This window comes from Cutaneotrichosporon cavernicola (assembly GCF_030864355.1).
Source record: "Cutaneotrichosporon cavernicola HIS019 DNA, chromosome: 2".
NCBI lineage: Eukaryota > Fungi > Basidiomycota > Tremellomycetes > Trichosporonales > Trichosporonaceae > Cutaneotrichosporon > Cutaneotrichosporon cavernicola.
Genome location: NC_083394.1, coordinates 2,508,641 through 2,523,787, shown reverse-complemented (window position 1 = coordinate 2,523,787; position 15,147 = coordinate 2,508,641). Strand labels below are relative to the sequence as shown.

General features: G+C 57.6%; 6 protein-coding genes across 6 annotated transcripts; 2 read left to right on the top strand and 4 right to left on the bottom strand.

Moving 5' to 3' along the window:
* Positions 1-83: 83 nt before the first annotated feature.
* AAT1 (uncharacterized protein) lies at positions 84-1,654 on the bottom strand (the record flags this gene model as incomplete). Its single annotated transcript, XM_060598055.1, has 6 exons — positions 84-420; positions 458-1,047; positions 1,094-1,168; positions 1,253-1,351; positions 1,404-1,488; positions 1,563-1,654. 6 exons carry the CDS (start codon positions 1,652-1,654, stop codon positions 84-86), a joined length of 1,278 nt encoding a protein of 425 aa, XP_060454887.1.
* Positions 1,655-3,661: 2,007 nt separating this feature from the next.
* Positions 3,662-4,590, top strand: CcaverHIS019_0209820 (uncharacterized protein; the record flags this gene model as incomplete). The annotated part of the gene is made up of 5 exons (XM_060598054.1): positions 3,662-3,733; positions 3,822-3,827; positions 3,892-3,956; positions 4,007-4,275; positions 4,313-4,590. The coding sequence occupies 5 exons, from the start codon at positions 3,662-3,664 to the stop codon at positions 4,588-4,590; spliced, it is 690 nt and encodes a 229-aa protein (XP_060454886.1).
* A 481-nt stretch (positions 4,591-5,071) lies between these two features.
* Positions 5,072-6,460, bottom strand: PRO2 (uncharacterized protein; the record flags this gene model as incomplete). The annotated part of the gene is made up of 2 exons (XM_060598053.1): positions 5,072-5,662; positions 5,702-6,460. The coding sequence occupies 2 exons, from the start codon at positions 6,458-6,460 to the stop codon at positions 5,072-5,074; spliced, it is 1,350 nt and encodes a 449-aa protein (XP_060454885.1).
* Positions 6,461-7,001: 541 nt separating this feature from the next.
* CcaverHIS019_0209800 (uncharacterized protein) lies at positions 7,002-8,921 on the bottom strand (the record flags this gene model as incomplete). Its single annotated transcript, XM_060598052.1, has 12 exons — positions 7,002-7,357; positions 7,392-7,510; positions 7,547-7,615; positions 7,669-7,746; positions 7,783-7,824; positions 7,860-8,017; positions 8,056-8,113; positions 8,184-8,338; positions 8,373-8,608; positions 8,653-8,718; positions 8,754-8,778; positions 8,814-8,921. 12 exons carry the CDS (start codon positions 8,919-8,921, stop codon positions 7,002-7,004), a joined length of 1,470 nt encoding a protein of 489 aa, XP_060454884.1.
* Positions 8,922-10,252: 1,331 nt separating this feature from the next.
* CcaverHIS019_0209790 (uncharacterized protein) lies at positions 10,253-11,970 on the bottom strand (the record flags this gene model as incomplete). The annotated part of the gene is made up of 3 exons (XM_060598051.1): positions 10,253-11,347; positions 11,388-11,657; positions 11,698-11,970. 3 exons carry the CDS (start codon positions 11,968-11,970, stop codon positions 10,253-10,255), a joined length of 1,638 nt encoding a protein of 545 aa, XP_060454883.1.
* Positions 11,971-12,931: 961 nt separating this feature from the next.
* UGA1 (uncharacterized protein) lies at positions 12,932-14,681 on the top strand (the record flags this gene model as incomplete). The annotated part of the gene is made up of 4 exons (XM_060598050.1): positions 12,932-13,081; positions 13,120-13,299; positions 13,475-14,523; positions 14,570-14,681. The coding sequence occupies 4 exons, from the start codon at positions 12,932-12,934 to the stop codon at positions 14,679-14,681; spliced, it is 1,491 nt and encodes a 496-aa protein (XP_060454882.1).
* Positions 14,682-15,147: the final 466 nt, after the last annotated feature.

Genomic DNA, 15,147 nt, shown 5'->3' with positions numbered 1-15,147 from the left:
GTACGCATTAACCAGCTGCATCTAGGTCTAGTCCCTATAAGCGGGGTGTTTTTCAACGACAACACTGCTCCAACGCCAACGCCTTAGAGCTCGCCCTTGACGACCTTGCTCATGCTCTCAGCAAAGTACTCGACATTCGAGTCGTTGAGGCCAGCCATGGAGATACGACCGTCGCGGGTGAGGTAGATGTGAGCCTTCTGGGCGAGGGCGTCAACCTGCTCTGGCTTGAGGCCGGTGAACGAGAACATGCCGATCTGCGACTTGATGTGGCCCCACTCTCCGGGAGTGTTGAGCTCGACAAGCTTGTTGTAGAGCTTCTCGCGCATGTCGATGATGCGGTCAGCCATGACCTTGACCTCGGAGAGCCACTCGGCCTTGAGCTCGGGGTTGGCGAGGATGGTCGAGACGAGGCGAGCGCCGCTGAGTGTCAGCTCCCATTCACGGCTCGTTGACTCACTGGACAGGGGGGTTCGAGTACATGGGGCGGATAACGAGCTTGAGCTGCGAGTCGACGCGGGCCTTCTCCTCAGCGGAGGCGGTCACGAGCGAGACAGTGCCGATACGCTCGCCGTAGAGGCCAAGGTTCTTGGCGAAAGACTGGCAGAGGAGGATCTGGTGGCCCTGCTCGACAAAGTAGCGGACGGCGAACGCATCACGGACAGTGTCGCCCGAGGCGAAGCCCTGGTAGGCCATGTCGAAGAAGGCAAAGTGCTTCTTGGCCTTGACAATGTCCGAGAGCTGCTTCCACTGCTCCTGGGTGGGGTCAACACCAGTGGGGTTGTGGGCGCAAGCGTGGAGGAGGACGATCGAGCCCTCGGGCATGGCGTTGATGTCCTCAACCATGGCCTCAAAGTTAAGACCGACGGTGGCAGGGTCAAAGTAGCGGTACTTTTCGCACTTGAGGCCAGCCTTCTTGGCGATAGCGGTGTGGTTGCCCCAGGTGGGGTTGGGGACGTAGATGGTCTTGCTTGCGCCGTAGTGGTCAGCAAGGAACTCCATGCCAACACGGAGGGCGCCAGTACCCGAGATCGACTGCGAGACCGCGAGCTGATCATCAGTATGTGCATACACACAGAGACATTAGGGAACTCACGCGGCCCTCCTTGATGGGCGCCGAGTTCTCGCCGTACGCGAGCTCGACGGCGAGCTTGTCGAACGAGGCAAGACCCTGCTAGTTAGCTTCGGCCGAAAACTATGACGCCAGTCCGACGCCATGGCGGTGCCACGGGAGCGAGCCGGCGGCAAAACTTACAGTGATGGGAAGGTACTCCTTGTCCGCCTTTTCCTTGAAGAGGATCTCCTCGGCCTTCTGGACCGAAGGGAGAACGTAAGGCTTGCCGTTGTTGTCACGCTGACGGTTAGCACTGGTCAAGCTGCATGCGACGGCTTGCCGCACTACTTACGTAGGCACCGACGCCGAGGTTGATCTTCTTGGCGTCAGTGTCAGCCTTGAACGCCTCGGAGATGCCAAGAATGGCGTCGGGGGGTCTGGCGTCAGTCACTGGTGGTGCGATCATCCGAGCTTCTCCCGGGGAGAACCGGCAGTGATTCGAGCAACTCACCCAGCCTTGACGGAGGCCCAGACCGAGGTGGAGCGGGTGAGGCGGGGCGCGATGCGCAGGCGGAGAGCGGAGCGGGTGGCAGTGGTGATCATCTCTGTGGCGAATGGAGAAGAGGTGAGTGGGGGAAGGGGGTTCTTGTTAATAGCTTAATAGGACAAGATGGAAGCGAGTCACGTCAGGAAATCGAGTCCTCAAAAGTCGTTGGTCTTGTCCGAAACCACGCTCCATGCGCGCCAACAAAATCCCTCTCACACCCGGTGGGTGATTAGAATTTTTACTTTTTTACTTGATCGAGTCACTCATCACTGATAAGAATGAATTAGGATGGATTAGGAAATTCCAAAATAGTCTAATAGGACCGAAATCCGGGCCACTGCCGCCGGCGCCTTGTACGGTTAGACCGGTCCGGAATCTCTGACGCTCAGACACTATAGTTTGAATGAACAAACCATCAATTTCCAGCTACCCCTATTCATCGGGTGTTGTGGCAACGTGGCGCACAGACGCCAACTTTACAGAACCACTACTCCTCTACGCCATGGCACCACTGGATATTGTGATGGGCGATGTGGATTACGAGCACAATCTGCCATCTGTCAACGTGGATTACTCAACGCACTTTGAACCATGTTGTCATATTGTTGACATGTGTGCGTGCCTAGGCTGGATATTTTGGATGAGAGAGTTGTTTGTTGATCGAGGGGTCTGGAGGGATCCGGGGGCCGCGTGGACTGTTGACCCCCCCCCCCCCCCCCCCCCCCCCCCCGGGTGGTCTGGCTATTGATAACACCAGGGTCAGACTAGTCATGTCACCCCTTGAACTCACCCTTGTACTAAGAACCCCCCGTGCCCACCACAAGCCCAACCGCGTCCATCTCCTAATCTTTCCGGTCTCACCAGCTCAAGTATATCCCACACTTCCTTAAAACACGCTCAGACCTGCCCATGCTCCAACCATTAACAACAATATCAGGTCCATGCCCACCATGAGGTAGACCATACCCCTTGCCGGTGCCAATGCACGCTTGCATCCGAGTGGTTGGTCTAGCACGCCACCCGACGGCCAAGTCCGGTGTCGGGATGTCGGGATGTCTTGTCGTCATACCCTGGTGATAATTACCTCTGAGACGCGCCCACTCAGGCGCCTTGCATCCGCTTTCATTATTGCTCACCATTGTGGCTTCCAGATCAAAATTCAGCTTGATGTTGAAGCTGGGTGGGTATAGGTGGGGGGTCCAGCCAGTGGTCTACAGCTTGCCGATCTACGGTGGGCCTGCCACAAGCACAACGCTGGCGGTATGGCCGGGGGGTGAACGCCGTGGAGTAGTAGTGGCTACCATGCTGGATTGCTGCGAGGAGTGGCTGTACAAGACCCGATGGCTGTGCTGAAGAGTACAAGACCACGTGTCGTCAGGAGTTTATTCCTAGCTCCCACATAAGAGAAAAGGAGCTTGCCTTTTGGGAGGGGCAGAGGAGATCAGGAGAGTCAGAGGAGAGAGAGCTTTACCCTGAATAACTGCTTGATCCCACACCCCACACATGGTACTCAAAAGCTCTGCCTCCCCTGATCCCTAACCTCCCTTCGCCCTTGAGCTGCATCAAAGCCCTTAACAGGCTTGTCTCACCCAATGCTCACAAGATCACAAGGTCACAATGCTTAGGAAATTAGGAAACACATACACTCGTTAGTCGCGGTCACTGACGGCTTTTAGGTTTCTTCCTCTCTCCTTCCTTCCTTCTTCCCCCCCCCCGTTTACCCCCCCACCCCCAACACTCCACCTTGGCCACCTTTGCTCTGCTCCCTTACCTCTCCCGCCCTACTCTTTGACGCATGTTACATGTTCCAACACTCGTCTTGACTACCATCAATCACCATCAACCACCAACAAGTCACTCTCCACTCCTCATCCTAGAATCTGTTCACTTCCTTGTCATCCACTTTAACCCCTCCTCACTCCTTTTCCAACTACCACTGCGAACCCCGCACAACCCTTTGCCCCCTCTCCATCGACTACCGCAACAACTCCCACACCCCGGCCTCGCCTGATCGAGAGCAACCTTTACACCCAACTCCCCTCCTACGCCACGTTCCATCCACCATGCACGCCGCCTTCCTTGCCGCTCTAGTCCTTGCGTCGTCTGCGACGGCACAAGTGCGTCAGACCATGGTAGTACGTTGTCTCGTCGTTGCTCTATGTTGTGCTGACGCTGCGCCTCATCGCACGCGTTGTGTCTGCCCTTTAACATTCTAAAACTCAGAACGAAGTAAGTCCCTTTGGAACCCGCTTGGCGCTTTGCGCAGGGCACACAACGCAGGCTGACCAGGTAGGACGGTGATTCAGTTGTCGTGCAGCAAACCACCGATGTCAATGGCCTCCCCGTCCTAAGCACCATGTATGTCTGGGTACCCTTTGGATCATGAAACTGCAACTAACAATGCGCAGCTTGACTATCCCTGGCGGGGCCGCGGCCGATACTGGCACCGGTACCAGCACTGGCGTTCGCACGACTACGGGCGCTACCACTACGGCCCTCCTCCCTACCACCACTGGCACTCGGACCACCACTTCTTTACCCCTTGACGACGAAGAGACGACCTTGGCTACCACGACCACTAGAAAAGCCGCCGGCGGCCAGAACGGTGGCCAGGGTCAGCCGCAGGGTGTGCAAGGACCTCCGACCACGACGTACCCGCCCATGACTGCGACAACTTGTGAGTACTCTGGGGGATGAACACAACTGATGGCCAGACGATATCAATGGCCAGGAGTACACTTGGCGCAACTCGTTTGTCGTCCCCGCTCAGGCCACCGCCCAGGTTCCGGAGGGTACCCGTCAGGACGGCAGCGCGTACCTTGCGTCGGTTGGAGCAGCCCAGTCCGCGGCTCTGTCGACCTACAACGCCGGAGGCGGAACGGGGGTCCCATCCAGCGCCGCCTCCTCTCTTATCTCTGATGGCGGTCTCGCCGGCTGGATGGCCATGTTCGTCGGTATGGTAACCGCCGGATACGGTGTGTACCTCATGTAGGTTCGCCATGGCAGTCTTTTTCTACGTCTGTGGCGGCCTACCTACACGACGCCGATCGCAATGTCCCCACACCTGTACAACCGCATGGACTTTTCGATACCCCAACGCTGTTCTTGATCCCGCAGGTCGGCACGACGGCCGGGGCCCAGCTAGCCAGCTGTTATGCACCATTAGATGACATGGATCGTAATTGTACGCAATGTTGGGCGGTGGCGCGCGAAGGAATGCTTTGTCGTCCACTGGCCTCATCACTTACATCAACAAGAGACAGAGGGAACGACACGCTCTGAACACAGGCTGGGGAATGCCAACATCAATGGTGGACCAAGCCTACCTATCTCAGCCAGGTCAGAACTCGGCCGATCCGAAAGACATGCTCAATGTTTGAACGATGGTGAAGGCGGCCGAAGACACTGACTGACCTTGGAGCTGGCCCCAAACGCTCCGGCTTGGCCTATTGATCTATGCATGCAATGTACAACTAGAATGGGGGCTGGTCGCGGGCAAGGTCGGTGTGAGTGTATCCCTGGCCCTTCTCGTGGTCGGCAATGAGAGACCCGTCCGTCTTCTCACTCCGCAGGACGTACTTGTAGATGACCAGGCCGTCCAACCCAACAGGGCCACGTGCATGCGTCTTGCCCGTCGAGATGCCGACCTCGGTGCCAAGTCCGTACCGGGTACCGTCCGCAAAGCGGGTCGAGGCGTTGATGAAGCAGTTGGCCGAGTCGAGACCACGCGCCCACGCGCTCATGCTGGTCTCGTCCTCGGTGACGATCGAGTCGGTGTGGTGCGACGAGTGCTCGTTGATATGCTTGATCGCGTCCCCAACCGAAGGCACGACCTTGACAGCGATCTCTGGGCCGAGGAACTCGGTGTCAAAGTCGGCAGCGGCTGCGGCCTGCGCCTTGGCCTCGGCCGGCTGGCCCTTGATCGCGGCCAGGGTTACGGCATCGCATCGCAGCGACACGTCGACAGCAGCGAGCGCGTTAGCGACCTTGGGCCAGAGCGTGTTGACGAGGCTCTCGTTGACGAGCAGCGTCTCGGCGGCATTGCACGCGGCCATGTAGTCGATCTGGAGTCAGTCAGGTTGGACCTCCAAACTGGGGCCTACCTTGGACTCGACGGCGACACGGATCGCCTTGTTCTCGTCCGCGCTCTTGTCGAGGTAAACGGCGCAGATACCGTCGGCGTGGCCCATAACCGGGATGCGGGTCTGGTTCTTGATGCTCATGACGAGCTCATTGCCACCGCGCGGCATCACGAGGTCAATGTACTTGTCCTGTGCGAGGAGGCCCGAGATCTCGGACCGTGTCGACACAGTCTGGACAAAAGTGGAGGGGATCTGGGTCTTGGCAAGTGCGTCGGCAATAATCTTGGACAGTAGGGTCGCAGTCAGAGTGCTCTCCTTGCCGCCCTTGAGGATGGCCGCGTTGCCAGACTTGATGGCAAGCGCGGCAATGTTCACAACGACCTCGGGACGCGCCTCGAAGATGACCAGCAACACGCCGACGGGGCACGTCACGCGGTGCAGAGCGAGACCCGGCCCGAGCTCCTTGGCAAACGTCACCTGGCCGGTGGGGAGGGGCAGCGCCGCTACATCCGTGATGCCCTGCAGCATGCTGTCATACTTGCCCTTCTTGCCGAGGTCGAGTCGGGAGAACAGGGATGCGCTGAGCTTGCCTGCCTCGACGAGGGGACGCGCAGCGTCCATGTCCGCCTTGTTTGCCGCGAGCACCTCGTCGCGCTTCTCCGAGAGCGCGGTGCGGATCGCAGTGAGGGCGATGTCGCGCTCAGAGGGGGCGACGAGCTGCGACGCCTCAAAGGCACGGCGTGCGTTCAGTGCAATCGCCTCGGCAGGGTTGGACGCCATTTTGATGGAATTAGGAGTGGGAGAGGAGATGCGAAAGTGCTTAGCAATGTCGATGCGTAATGGACATTGCGGCCCGACTTTGCCACGGTCATCGACTCGAAGAGGTCAACCGTGGGAAGGCTGCGACGAGGTCCTCTGGTTCTTTGGCCAAGCACGCGAGTTCAGAGGCAAAACAGTTTCGAAAGGAGAAGATTTTGATTCCGTGATCATGCAATCATTCTCTTCATATATCTGGAGGGAGGTGTGGAACTGAGGATACACTCATTTTAGCCTGTATTGTCGCTGTCTTCTCGATACCGACATTGACCACAAAATAACTTGAAGCCTGGAAGGAGGGCGGCCCAGATGCCGCTTGGAATGCTCACAGAACGGATTCGAATAGCTCAGTGACACCATGATCAGCAGAGACAAGACATACTGCATAGCCCTTTCATCCATTACTAGTTCGTCACATTCATACCCTCTAACCTTATCACGCTCAACCCTTGACACCCCTACAAAGATCTCATACCGTCCAGACTCCTGCCATCCTGTCGTCCACCTAGTAAGTGGGCTTGACCGCCGTCGTGTACTCGACGCCGCCCTTCTCGGTGTAGCTCGAGGCGTCACCGTCGGCAGCGTCCATGTCTTCCACGCGGTTCTGCGGCAGGTCGGGCTTGAAGCGACGCGAGCACCAGGCGATGGCGCCGGCGATGCCGACCGCCACGGCACCAGTTACGATCGTCGCAATCTGGCCGTTCCTGAAGCGGGGCCGGTCGACAATGGGCCAGACGGCAATCTGGTACCAGAGGTTCCAGAGGTTAGAGAAGAGGTTCATGGAGAAGAGAGTGACCGAGCGCAACATCTCGTCGTCACGGGTGAGCGAGTTGGCCCAGGCAAAGTTCGAGGCTTGGCCCGCTGTCTGTCAGTGACGTCGCATAGAACTGCTTACCGTAACCGATGCCGCCGATGATGTAAGCGAAGAAATGGGCGCCAGTCGGAAGGTTCCAGATCAGGAGCATAATCGAGGAGATCAAGACAGACACGAACATGATCACGTTGGCAATGAAGCTGCTCAGTCAGAAATGATCAGCTGTCACTACTCACCGGTGTCCAGTGGCGTCGCAGTACACGGTCATAATGTATGTGCCGACAATGGCCACCGCGGTGTAGATGCTAACGCTGGTAAGAACAAGGATCCACAGAGGTAAGGGGCGTAAAATGCTTACCAGGGGTAGTAGTTGACGAGGTAATCGGGGTAGCCAGCGTACTTGAGCCAGAACAAGAACTCGTTGTAAATACCGGTCCTGGTTGTCAGTAAGTCTCAAAGTACACAAACCCACTTCTCAAACGACGTAGCAGACACCATGAAGAGCGCAGAGAACCTGGAGTCAGTGAAACTCTCGCTTCATCCACGAACAGGTAGTAGCGCCATGTCGAGACAATAGTCAAGATCGACTTTTTGAAACGAGGCCACGTAACCACGTAGTGCTCATGGGGAGGCAGACGCGACAGACAGAGCTCACGCTCCTCCTCTGTAAGCCAGAACGAATTGACCGTCTGCGGTGTTCCCGGGAACTGTCGTTAGCGATCAGAAATCGCGGAAAGTCCCTCACCATAACGAAGCCGTAGATGCCGATAGGGATAGTCATGGCAAAGTTGATGATCATCATCCTTATCCGTCAGCATTGAAGCACCCTGGAGCGTCTTGGTCGAGGCCGGCGACCATCACGGAGTGACTCACCACTGCCATCCTTCCAGGCCGTTGCGATTGTGCATAGTCTGGCGAATGGCGCCCTGCATGATGCCAGAGAACATGGTTCCGAACTGTGCGGCGCTGGTGAAGACGGCCGTGCGCTTTCCGAGCTCCTCATCCTTGTACCACGAGCCAAGAATGTACTGATGTCAGCATCAGGCCCTCGCTGTTGCTCACGTGAGATCCGGAGAAGGTCGACGCCTCAAAGATGGCCATAACGAAGCGGATCGCCATGACCGACTGAGGGTTCTTCACAAATGCCAATCCGAGAGTGCAGAATCCCCAAGCACAGACGCAGAATGGGAACCAGAATCGGGGGGAAATGCGCCCCGAACCGAGAATGAGGGCACCTGGAACCTGTCCGATAACGTAGCCGGCGGTGAAACACGCCTGAGCCATCGTGTAATCATTTCCTGCACATTAGTCACGGCCTCCAAACTTCTGTGCCGGTGCCTACCCTTGAAGCCGACAGCCTGTTCCATGCCCGTAGCGAACGCATTGGCCAAGTTTGCCCTGTCAAGGTCTGGGGGTAAGGGCCATCGCGTGTTCATGGCTTACAGTTGATCCAGTATGAGAGACAAATCTATCACGTCAGCACACGGAATCCAGATTCCTCACATAGGACAAGATGACCATGTCGAGCTTCCGCAGAAGCTTGCGCTCCTTGTCCGAGGCGGGGGGCTTGCCCCAGAAGAACGTCTCGATCTTGCGCTGCAGCTGGCCCATCGTTCGCAGGTTGCAAGTGTAACAGGGGGATGAACCCAACGGATCGGCGGGGTGTATGTTCTTTAGTACGAACTAGCAGGAGGCCCCGGTCTGGGGCAGGAACGGCCCGAAATTTGAGTCGTATCCACAAAAAGCGCGGAACTCTATACGCCGGAGGTGGGGGTGGGGCCGCCACCGGTGCCTCCGATGGCAACAGCTGACACCAGACCGGAGCGGGTACTGGGACCTGATGCTGTGGCCAAGCCTGAGCGGGCGATAACCGTGTTATGGCGGCCAGGCGGCTGCAGTCGGCAAAACCCCCATGACTGGAGTGTAATGAAGATATCGGAGAGTGTCAGGGTTAACTTTCGACTGTTGCGGCCGAAGCTACTTAGGCTGCCAGCTGCCAGTTGCTGCCAACCCTCTCGATCAGCTATTCCTGTCAAACTAGCCAGTTACGATGAGTGAACACATGCCCACTTCAGGGACAGAAGGAAAAGCCCTTGTACGTTGGCCAGGAATTCAGGCATCTTGAGGCACCTGGCCCCACATGCTTATGCTCTGCATTGCGGCACACGCCGGCCCGTTTCTTGACCGATGCCAACGGACTTGGCCGTTTACAGCGGACGTTCCTCCTTCAGCAGCGCGTATACCACCTGCGGAAATTGAGAGGAGCGGTCTGCAGCATCCCTATCACCTGGTCCAGGTGCAGCAGAAGGTGGGCCGGTATGAACGGCCAGATTCGCGAACATCCGTCGCGTAAATATGATCTAGGCGAGATGTTATCCCCGCCGGCGGACAAGGATGTATGTAACCAAAGCGGTTGTTCAACATCGCGAGAGCAGGCCCGACTGGATTCCTACATCCGGCGCTTGCGGAAGATGGCGCATCTCTCGCGGAGTTGGTGGCGCCTTTGGCACGTGTAGGCTGGGTCAGCAAGTCCGTCCTCTATCTCGTCTATCTCTCTCAACAGGAGCAAGCAAGGGTACCAAGGACGACAAGCGGGCTGATATACCTTTCTGCAACCAGAGGCAAACTTTCCAGATAGCACAGACGGTGGCCCGGGACATGCAAGTTCTACGAGGTCTGTCCGACTTGTCTTCCAGGAACGTCGGCCGGGTAGAGATGCCATTCGGCCAATGTGATGGATGTGATGTTGGCGTGAATGCATTGGCATGTTCAGGCGAACAGACCCTCCGCGCTCCTTGGCACTGTGGTTTTCCCAATATTGGGGCGTCAACTAAATATCATAGGACGCCTCTTGCAGCAGCGCTTGTACCAACGTTTTTCCTGTGGTGCTACGTTGCAGACTACGCATCAAAAAATACATCCGATGTTACCGCTAGCTGCTTCTACTTGCCGAGCGCCTTGGCCGCGACGCCAGCCAAGGCCAGGGCCTTCTCCTCCTCAAGGCGGCGGGTGACGATCTGGAGACCGACGGGTGCACCGACGACAACCTTGGGGTCATATGATTCCCACACCTTCTTCTCCTCCTCGTTGCGGAACTCTCCAAGGTCATCGGGCCTAACGTCGGCCTCGGTGACCCGGGTCACTGGGAACACGGCCGAGCTCTGGTCGGTAATGTTCCACACGGACGTGTACGTGACGTGCGCAAAAGTGTAGCGCGGGCACGAGGCGTAAGCAGTGACGGGCGAGATGAGGCCGTCGATAGGGCGCCCGGTGCCAGTGATCTCCACGGTCGCGTTCCACGCGTCGAGCATGCCCTTGTTGTAGGCGTTACGCTCCGCCTGGAGAGTCCAAAGGTCCCCGACGAGTGGGGGGGACGACTTGGACTTTTCGGCGGCCTGCTGGTAAGTAGTGAGGCCCTTGGGCCATGGCTCGGAGCCGGCGGCGATCGTACTGGAGATCTTGACCCCTCCGTCGCCGACGAAGAAGCGCTCAATCAGGCTCTTGGACTCTGCGAGGTCGAATGGCGTCCACTCGATGACCTTGTGACCAGCAGCCTCGAGGGCCTTCTTAGTCTCGAGAAGGGCACGGGTGACGGGAGGCGTGGGGCGGACGATCCCGTTGTCCATCAAGATGCCAAAGACGAGCTGCTGCGGAAGCTCGACCTCGCGCCATGGGATCGGGAGGCACTGAGGGTCGCGGAGCCATGGCTGCGAGTCGACAACGGTCTTGGAGAAGAGCGTGCAAGCCTCGAGCGACGAGGACATGGGCCCGTTGATCGAGCGCACGGCCTCCTGACCAGGCATACCCGAGCGGGAACCATACGTCGGAAAGCGGCCGAACGAGGGCTTGAGGCCGTAGATTCCCGAGAGCGCGGACGGGATACGGATCGAGCCACCAATGTCGGTGCCAACGCCAAGCGGCGAACCCTTAAAGGCGACGAGAGCACCCTCACCTCCCGACGAACCCCCCGATGACGTGTTGCGGTTCCACGGGCTGCAGGTGTAGTCCCAGACGTTGTTGTACGACTCGGCGATCATCTGAACGAGTTAGAGCGTCCGCCAAGGGCTGGCCACTCACCATTGCGGTTGGAATGTTAGTCTTGCAGAAGAGCACAGCACCCTGCTCATGGAGGAGCTTGACCAGTTCCGAGTCGATCTTGGCAGCCTCGTTGCACCACGCGACGAAGCCGACTGTCGTGTCGTAGCCCTTGACGTTGAAGTTGTCCTTGAGCGAGACAGGGAGGCCGTGGAGAGGACCGGCAGGCTTGCCGGTCTGGGCGTAAGCGTCGTCGATCTTCTTAGCCTGGGTGATGGCTTGCTCGAAGAAGATTTCGGTGAGACAGTTGGTCTGTGATAAGCTCGTGTCCGCTGGCGAGCGTGCTACTCACCACCTGCTGCGCGATAGCCGCACGCTTGCAGAACGCGACAGTGACGGCCTCGGAAGTAAGTTCCTTATCCACCATCTTCTTGATGAGGGCTGGTGCCGCCGTCTCGGTAATCTCCAACTCGGCGGCGGAGAGGACGCCCGACTTGGCGGGGATGTCCATGACATCGATGACATCGTCGGCGACCTCGACAAGCCACTCCTTGGGGATGAGGGCGTCGCGTGCCGCGCGCTTCTCGGCGGCGATCTTGTCCCAGGTGGTAGTAGAGGTAGTCATTGTCACGGTAATGGAGAAGAAGAGGAAGAAGTGCAAGTGGGCTCTCTATGTCAATAAGTGAAGTCAGTTGTCGCCGGACTGGGGACATCCAAGTTCCTGAGCTTGAGCGCTTCAGTTTCGGTCATGACCGACGCCGGCCACAGGGCAGAGGAACGGACGGCTGGGAGGCACGGTACGGTTGGAACGCACAACCGGATTAGTGCAGGGGAGCGGATATACACCTTGACAGCCACGTGAGTGAGAGTAATAACGTCAAGTGAGGCGCTGGTGCGAGACGTGGTACTTGTTTACAGATAGCCAAACGCGGGTGGGCAAGGCCAAGTCAGTCTTGAACAGGCCCGATGTCACGGGCGGTCAGCAACAGGCGGGACAGAGGATGGGTGATGCTCCAGGAAAGTTGGCATTCCACAAGGGGACACAGTTCCCATCCCTCCCGGCCAACAAGCCTGGGAGTGCCGTGGAATCACGCCAGAATGTCCAAAGTCTACTGATACGCGTGTTCAGAGATAGGCGGGGCATACCCGTTGGCGAGGCCGGAGCCGTGTTCTGGAAAGATTTGACCAAAAGGCAGGTGGATTTGACCTTGAGGATATTCCCGTGTCGGATATGGATCGTGTATCTCTAATCTGTCGTATAAAAGGTCAAATGTAGGCCAGGCCTCGCCAAATTACCCCAAATTACCCCACATTTATCCAGTTCGGGCCGAGCAAGACAACCGAGCTCTTTACATCGACCCAGGAATTCCTATGAAGACGACCTTACGTAATTTGTTGTTTAGTCACTTTATCACTTTGTCCACCCCACAAGTCCCCGCATTATTCAACTACTTGAACTGACCTATTCCCGTTCTTCCTCTTCCCAACTCTACTCTCGTCAATAAACACTCTCGTCACCATACGAGGACAAAGGATACTCTCTCATCTTTAACTCTTTGTCCCTTTTCCTGCTTCAGCCGCCAAAAATGCACGCTGCCATGCTCCGCAGCCGCGTTGCCCTTCGCGTCGCTCGCCCTGCGCAGCGCGCGTTCTCGTCCAAGACCATCTTCCCCAACGAGCCCACCAAGCCCTCGGTCCACACCGAGACCGTTCCTGGCCCCGCGAGCAAGGCTGCCGTGAGTCAATGTGTCCTTTTGAGGTCGCTCACAACCAGTCTGCCGAGATCGACAAGATCCAGGACCCCCGTACCCACGTCCTTGTCTGCGACTACGCCAAATCCAATGGCAACTACCTTGTTGACGCCGACGGTAACCAGCTCCTCGATGTTTTCCAGCAGATCTCGTCGATTGCCATTGGTTACAACGTTCCCCAGCTCCTCGAGCTTGGTCGTTCGGTGAGTTTGCGTGTGCCCGCCCTCGCGCTCGCACTGCTGTGGTTGCTTCGTGTTGCCCCGCGAAGCACGCACAAGCTGCCGGCGGTTCACCTCTTTGATGCCGCCGGATCATCCTTTGCTTTTCACCCTAGGAAGCGGCTTGTGCTTGTTAAAGTGACTTTGTTGACCCAATCAGGATGAGTTCATCACGGCGGCCCTCAACCGCCCTGCGCTCGGTTCGTTCCCTCCCAAGCAGTGGGCAGAGTGGCTCAACACTGGCCTCATGACGGTCGCGCCCAAGGGCCTTGACAAGCTCGTCACCACCCTTTGTGGTTCGAGCGCCAACGAGACCGCCTTCAAGGCAGCGTTCATGGCATACCGTCAGCGTGAGCGTGGCTCTTACGACGCTCCCTTCACCCAGGAGGAGCTCGACTCGTGCATGGTCAACCAGAAGCCTGGTACTCCCCAGCTCTCTGTCCTCTCGTTCAAGAGCGGCTTCCACGGCCGACTCTTCGGCTCGCTCTCAGCCACCCGCTCCAAGGCCATCCACAAGGTCGACATCCCCGCCTTTGACTGGCCCGTCGCTCCTTTCCCCAAGGTCCAGTACCCGAACTCCCAGTTCGCCAAGGAGAACGAGGCCGAGGAGGCCCGCTGCCTCCAGGAGTACGAGCAGATCCTCATTGAGAACAAGAAGACCCGCCCCGTTGCTGCTGTCATCATCGAGCCTATCCTGTCGGAGGGTGGTGACCGCCACGCGTCCAACAACTTCTACCGCCAGCTCCGCCTGATCGCGAGGAAGCACGACGCCTTCTTCATTGTCGACGAGGTCCAGACCGGTGTCGGTGCGACTGGTACCTTCTGGGCGCACGAGAAGTGGGGCCTCCAGGAGGGCGACGAGCCTGACTTTGTCACCTTCTCCAAGAAGATGCAGCAGGCCGGCATCTTCCACAAGAGCGAGACGCGCCCCAACCAGCCGTACCGCAACTACAACACCTGGATGGGCGACCCGATGCGCACCCTTCAGGCCCGCGAGATCATCCGCGTCATCAAGGAGTTCAACCTTGTTGAGCACACCCGCAAGACCGGTGAGGTCCTTACCACGGCGCTCACCGACGTCTTCTCGCGCCACCAGAACCTTGTATCGAACCACCGCGGCCAGGACGTCGCGACTTTCCAGGCCTTTGACTTCCCGTCGGCCGCGGTTCGCGATGCGTTTGTCGGCAAGATGCGCGCCAACGGTGTCCAGTGAGTCGATTGGATTCCAGCCAGAGTACCAGCTGACGCTTTTCAGGATCGGTGGCTGCGGTGACATGTCTGTCCGTCTCCGCCCTACCCTCACCTTCAGCGAGCCTCACGTCAACGTCCTTGTCGAGACGATGGACAAGGTCCTCAAGGAGATCTAAGCAGCTAGGGGCTAGATCAGCCGCCTTTGTCGACTCGAACGGCACCTGCCTGCAACCACCTGTACTAATATTGCTCGTCACATAAACCCTTCCTGCAGGTATCGGGCCCGTTCATAGATTAAGAGAGTGTACTAAGGACATGCATGGGTTATTGGAATGGAATTTGTGAGTAACTAACTGTACCACAGAGATTTGCGGGCACTTAATTTGAGCAGGCATTACGTCATTGGTCGGCCACTTGGAAGTAAAATACCGAAACTGAGTCAATCGAGAAGCATAATTGTGTGATCGACTGCGCACATGAATTTACGCTAGTCCCTCTAACATCTCACCTCATCCGTCCTCTGACCTAACACCCGCTAACCGCTTAACGCTTCGGGGTGTGCCACCCGAAGCCAACTGGCCAGGTCGCATCCTTGTTCGCTTCCCAGTCCGCAGTCTATCTTAGGCACGACGCGCGTTCTCC